General features: G+C 53.9%; 2 protein-coding genes across 3 annotated transcripts in view; one reads left to right on the forward strand and one right to left on the reverse strand.

The window, feature by feature from the left end:
* The window catches only part of PIGU (phosphatidylinositol glycan anchor biosynthesis, class U), a 107,916-nt gene extending 103,152 nt beyond the window's left edge, over positions 1-4,764 (forward strand). For both annotated transcript variants that reach the window (XM_011972428.1, XM_011972429.1), the window contains one exon: positions 4,328-4,764. In XM_011972428.1, coding sequence (XP_011827818.1) covers positions 4,328-4,441 — 114 coding nt within the window. In that variant the 3' untranslated portion in view covers positions 4,442-4,764. The remainder of the gene's footprint in view (positions 1-4,327) is intronic.
* A 192-nt stretch (positions 4,765-4,956) lies between these two features.
* MAP1LC3A (microtubule-associated protein 1 light chain 3 alpha) overlaps positions 4,957-6,000 on the reverse strand; it is a 7,345-nt gene continuing 6,301 nt past the window's right edge. Inside the window, exons 2-3 of the mRNA XM_011972448.1 lie at positions 5,827-5,997; positions 4,957-5,557 (exon numbers count right to left, since the gene is read on the reverse strand). Of these exons, the coding sequence (XP_011827838.1) occupies positions 5,395-5,557; positions 5,827-5,997 (334 nt within the window). The 3' untranslated portion in view covers positions 4,957-5,394. The remainder of the gene's footprint in view (positions 5,558-5,826; positions 5,998-6,000) is intronic.

The raw sequence follows: 6,000 nt of genomic DNA on the forward strand, positions 1-6,000 counted from the left end.
GGCAGGAGAATCACTTGAACCCGGGAGGCGGAGGTTGCAGTGAGCTATCACACCATTGCACTCAAAAAAAAAACTAGAGGAGCCCAGCATTGTTGGTAACAAGCTAGAGCCTATTACTGTCATTTTCCAGATGAGGAAAATGCAGCCTAGGGGACAGGAAGAGACGTAACATCACACAGCCGCTGACTTGCCCATGCAAATTCCACAGCCCCTTGCCCAACTTGCCTCTGTCCAGACAGGGCAAAGGGGCTCTGGGTCTGCAGCTGCTGTGTTGGCTGCATCCTAGGGCTTCTGGGAAATCCCTGCTCCCCTCACGGCCCAAATGGAAAGCCCCAAGGTCAGAAGAGGTTGTCCCGGCTACAGGCTTCCCTCTGAAAGGACCAGGCCTCTGGGCCAGCCTGGTGTCCTCTCCCTAGGGGCAGGGTGCCCACTCAGGACTTATGACGCCCAGGGCTGTGTGCCCAAGCCGCTCACAGGGCTCTTCCCGCCACCCCCTTTATCCTGCAGATTTCCACACACACCACACAGTTGACAGCTTTAGCATTGGACACCCATATACATACCCACCAGCGGGAGTCCACCGTTGACATCTTCCTGTACTTCTCCCATCATCCCTCAGTCCATCTTACTTTTTTAATGTATTTCAAATTGAAATGCAGACATCAGTACATTTCCTGCTAAATATTTCAGCATGTGTATCATTAACTAGACTTCACTATTTATTTACATTTTTCTTATGTAAAATTTATTATACAGGGAAAAGTGCAAATCTTATGTGTACATTTGCCAAAGCCCTCTTTCACTCAGCAAAATATTTTGAGTTTGTTACATATAACAGTAGGTCATTGCTGTTAATTTTTTTCCTGTTTGAAGAGCTGGGGTTTTGCTCTGACACCCAGGTTGACCTCCTGGGCTTAAGTGATCCCTTTGCCTCGGCTTCCCGAGTAGCTAGAATTACAGGCACAAGCCACCATTCCCGGCTAGTTCATTTATTTTTTAAATAAACTTTTTATTTTAGAATCACTTTAGATTTATAGGAAAGTTGGAGAGAGAGAACAGAGTTCCTGTAAGCCCCCACCTAGTTGCCTAGGTTGTTAACATTTTATATGTTACCATGATATGTTTGTCAAAACTAAGACACCCTGATATATTACTATTGGTCTGAAACACTAGAATGGATTTGGATTTCCTATTTTTGCAGTCACATCCTCTTTCTCTGCCAGGACCCCATTGAAGGGTCCACGTTACATTTAAGGTCACACCTCCTCAGTGTCTTCTGCTTTTGTTTTTAGTCTTTCCTGACTTGTCATGACCTTGACAGTTGAGGACCACCAGCCAGGCATCTCGTAGAATGTCACCCAATTTAGGTTTGTCCCCCAGTTTAGGTTTGTCTGATGCTTTTCTTAGGATTATCCTGTGGTTGTGGGTTTTTAGAAGGAATCACATCTATTGGGGGTACATGCTAGCCATGTGATTTCAAGCTGATGTTAACCTCCACCACGTGGTTAAGATAGTGTTGGCCAGGTTTCTCCACTGTGAAGTTACTCTTTTCCCTTTCCCTGATCCTCAGCAGGAAGTGAGTAACCGAGTCTAGACCACCCGAGGCTTAGGGGATGCAGAGTGAACAAGAATTAAGCTCCTTCTGTGGGAGGGGGTATAACTACCTACATTGTTTGGAATTCTTCTGGAAGGAAGATTTATCTCCTCCCTGCATTGATGTATTGATTCATTGATGTATTGGCTGATTTAATTGAAGTTCTATTTTTTATTTTTGAGACGGAGTTTCGCTCTTATTGCCCAGGCTGGAGTGCAGTGGCACATCTCCGCCTCCCGGGTTCAAACGATTCTCCTGCCTCAGCCTCCTGAGTAGCTGGGATTACAGGCATGCACCACCACGCCCAGCTAATTTTGTATTTTTAGTAGAGATGGGGTTTCTCCATGTTGGTCAGGCTGGTCTCGAACTCCCGACCTCAGGTGATCCGCCCGCCTTGGCCTCCGAAACTGGTGGGATTACAGGCGTGAGCCACTGCGCCTGGCCGAAGTTTTATTTTTGTCAGTGGAATACATGTATGTAGTTTGCAGAGTTCAGGTTTATAGGGGAAAAGAATAGCTACCTAAATTCTTCCTGTTATTTCTGCTGGTGTTTCTAAATAATATGCCTACTCTTCTGTGTGTCCTTTTTCCGTTTTGTATTAGGTTGGATCGTATGAAATTGCCCGTATTCAACCATTTTTTTATCTGCAAAAATGGCAGTTTCATCTGGTCCAATCTAATAACCTCATCTTTTTCTTCCTCCTGCTTGTCCAGATGATTATTGTGTGACATGGAGTTGCTTCGTTTTGATTGTTGCAGATTGTGACTGCACCTGCCCCTCATCTGACCTGGTTCAGGGATCAGCCTCTGAGCTCAGTCCCTGCTTTGGGCTCCTCCTGCCCAGATGGCATCTCGGGCCTGGGTGAGAAAGGGCTGCAGGGTATGAGGTCAGCCTTTGCTGTGATCGCTGCCCCCCAATGGGCCAGCCTGGAGCTGCCAGCTGGGCAGCTGGGGGCCGGGCCTCAGGGGCTGCCTGAGCTCTGTCTGCTTTTCTGACACTGACCAATCTGGTGCTCCTCAGGGATCTGGGCCCCAGGCAGACCACCTTTCTGGGTCCATGGCCATTAGTCCAGTGCTCCCGGTGCAGCCTTAGGCCAACCATTGAATGCTTTGAGTCTCAGTTTGCCCATCTGTTGAAGATGAGGATTGTTAAACCTTCCAGATGGGCTTCTGTGGTGATAGAATGGCAGGTACTTGTCCTGAGGCCATTAGAGCTGCTGGTGACAGGATACCTTCCTGAACTCCAGGTGCCTCTGATCTCTCTTTAGCTGCTGTTGTGTTACCTTCAGCTGAGTGAGAAGCTGCCCAGGACAGGGTCTGGAGGTCTAGATCCCAGGCTTAGCTCAACCTGTCTTGCCCCAAGACCATAGCCAAGTGCTCTGTGCCTTAGTCTCCCCATCTGTGCCATGTGGTTGGTGCCAATCCTCTGAGGCCTCCAGGTGCCTGAGAGCTGCAGTGTCTGCAGTGTGAGCCCATCCGCTCATCCTTCTCTGAGGCTGGGCCCTGCCCAACCTGCTCCAGGGACCAGTGGTCTTGGGAAGCTTGGGCTGACCGAGACCGCAGACTCTGGGTCTGGTGTACAGGGCCCTCGGCAAATCCCTGTTCCTTTCTGGGCCTCCTTGAAGAGACAGTGGGCTGAGCTTCTAGGCCCCCTTTGATTCTGCGTGTGGCCCAGAATGGGACAGACAGACTGAGCTGGGCACAGAGATACCATAGTGACAGAACCATTCGAAGACCCTGCCCTGATGGAGGCCCTGGGCCAGGGGAGGAGGCACAATCAGGCTGTCAGCTGAAGGAAAAATTGTGCTTTGGATGAGTCTGTTATTGAGTAGAGATTAGTGGGGCCAAGACCTAATCTGGGGGGCAAGTGATCCTGAGACCTGAAGCGTAAGCAGCTGTCGACTAGATGAACGGGGAGAGAACATTCCATGCAGAAGAAACAGTAAGGATCCTGCAGTGGGGTGAGGTGGAGCCAGGAGAGGGTGGGCAGGGACCCTAGCAAGGTCTCAGAGCACCAGGGAGTTCGAGCTTCCCCCTAAGGCATGGGAAGCCTTTGGAGGATTTGAAGACTGGAAGTAACACCATCAGATGTAGGTTTTGAAAAGCTCCCTCTGGCTGCCAGGAAGAATGGGGTGGGCGTGGGTTTGAGAGCAGGGAGCCCAGGGACCAAGCTTTGCTGTTGTTTAGGAGATGACAGTGGCTCTGTCCAGAGTAGTGACTGTGGGGCTGGATCAAAAGGGTGGATTTGAGTTTAAGGGGTAGAATTGACAGGTCATGGTGGCTTGATGTATGAGAGAAGTGTCAGGGCAATTTTGTGGCCTGGGCACTTGGTTGGAAGATGGGGGCATGGGTGCCCAGTGGGAGAAGTGTATTTGACAGAGGGAAGGTGAGGAGTTTGATGTGGACCTGGCTGGGGTGGAAGTGGCTGTGGGAAGAGGGGGCAGAGGCCTCTGGCTGCACAGGCACCAGGCTGGCATTTGAGACCAAAGCCTGTGATGGAGGTGTAGACCATGGGTGGGGGCCGGGGAAGTCTGGACAGCTTCTGAGAGGCCAACAGACCTTGCAGGGTCACGTTTGGGCCCTGAGGTGGGGGCCCTGGGCAGGGCCTCTCCAGTGATTGTGATCCAGAGCCAGGCAGGGGCTCTCCTGTCTTCCAACACATGCTAGCAGTTCAGGGATCCTGGGCTCACGGGGAGATACCCTGCAGCACCTCATATCCTCTCTCTCCCCCTAGATCCTGCTCATCTCTGATTACTTCTATGCCTTCCTGCGGCGGGAGTACTACCTCACACACGGCCTCTACTTGACCGCCAAGGACGGCACAGAGGCCATGCTTGTGCTCAAGTAGGCCTGGCTGGCACAGGGCTTTGTGGACCTCAGGGGGCTGAGGGGCCAGAAGCTGGGCCAAGCCCTCCAGTCAGTGTTGCCAGCAGGCGAGTGCTCGGGCAGAAGAGGTTCGAGTCCAGGGTCACAAGTCTCTGGTACCAAAAGAGACCCATGGCTGATAGTAAGGCCTGTGGGGAAGAACTGGAAGCTCCCCAACTTGGACCCCCCCCACTTCGTGGCTCTGCACACCAAGGAGCCCCCTCCCAGGCAGGAAGGAGAAGAGGCAGGTGAGCAGGGCTTGTTAGGTTGTAGCTACTTAATAAATGTTTTTTGTTATGAAGTCTACCCTGAGACCACATCTGCATTGCACTCCTAGAGGGGTGGCCCCTAATGTTCTGGAACACTACACACAGGTGTGGGTTTCCAGAGCAAGCACTGAGGCCACAGAACACAAGTCCGTGCGCCAGAGCCCGGCGATGGTGCAGACAGCCCTACCAGCACCCTTCCCACTCCCAAGCAAGCAGCTGGAGGCACGGGGCCAGGCAGGCCTGAGCAATCTTTATTCTGCAGAGGGACAATGACCACAGATCCATACACCATGTGGAGACCGAGGGGCAGGGAGCCAGGGGCCAGTCTTTCAGGGGTGGGCAGGTCCAGGCGTGGGCAGAGCCTCGGGTGGGTGAGGGGCAGATGGGCAGACAGGCAGGGGCCTAAAAAAAAGATGAACCACACAGCAGGGTGCTGGGGGCTGCTCCCAACCCTCCCCCATCCCAGCCAGCACCCAGAGGGACAACCCTAACACAACCGGCCCAGGATCCACCCAGGGGCAGAGTAGGTGGGTTGCCCTCTGACTAGGGGGGCGCATGCCTGCCCAGCCCACCACGGCAGAGGCAGCTCAGTTCAGGAACCAGGAGCTATCTGGGCAGGGCCTGACCGGGCCCCCCCCACTCCCAGGCCGACCCCCCTACTGCTGGCTCAGAAGCCGAAGGTTTCCTGGGAGGCGTAGACCATGTAGAGGAAGCCGTCCTCGTCTTTCTCCTGCTCGTAGATGTCCGCGATGGGCGTGGACACGCTCACCATGCTGTGCTGGTTCACCAGCAGGAAGAAGGCCTGCGTGGGGTTCAGCTGCAGGCGGCGCCTGAGGCAGGCGGGAGAGTATGTGGCTGTAAGGGGCTTGGCTGCGGGGCAACGTAGCCCTGACCCCCAGAATGATTCCCAGCCTTTCACACCCATCCTCACCCCACCTGTCACCTCTGACCCGGCACCGACTGCAGCCCCGACCTTGACCTTTCCAGTCGCCCCAGAACAGGGGTCCACCACCGGTCCCATCACCCCTGACCCCTTCTCGGCGGGAACCCGTCTCCCTTCCCGACCCAAGCCACCACCTGGCAGCGGCTGCCCACGCACCGGATGATCTTGACCAACTCGCTCATGTTGACATGGTCCGGGACCAGAAACTTGGTCTTGTCCAGGACAGGCAGCTGCTTCTCACCCTTGTAGCGCTCGATGATCACCTGGGAGCAGGGCGGGCGGGCAGGGGGTTGTGTCGGGGACGCGCGAGGCGGGGCTGGGGCAGGGCTG

The sequence above is a fragment of the Mandrillus leucophaeus genome, unplaced genomic scaffold (assembly GCF_000951045.1).
Source record: "Mandrillus leucophaeus isolate KB7577 unplaced genomic scaffold, Mleu.le_1.0 Scaffold129, whole genome shotgun sequence".
Lineage (NCBI taxonomy): Eukaryota > Metazoa > Chordata > Mammalia > Primates > Cercopithecidae > Mandrillus > Mandrillus leucophaeus.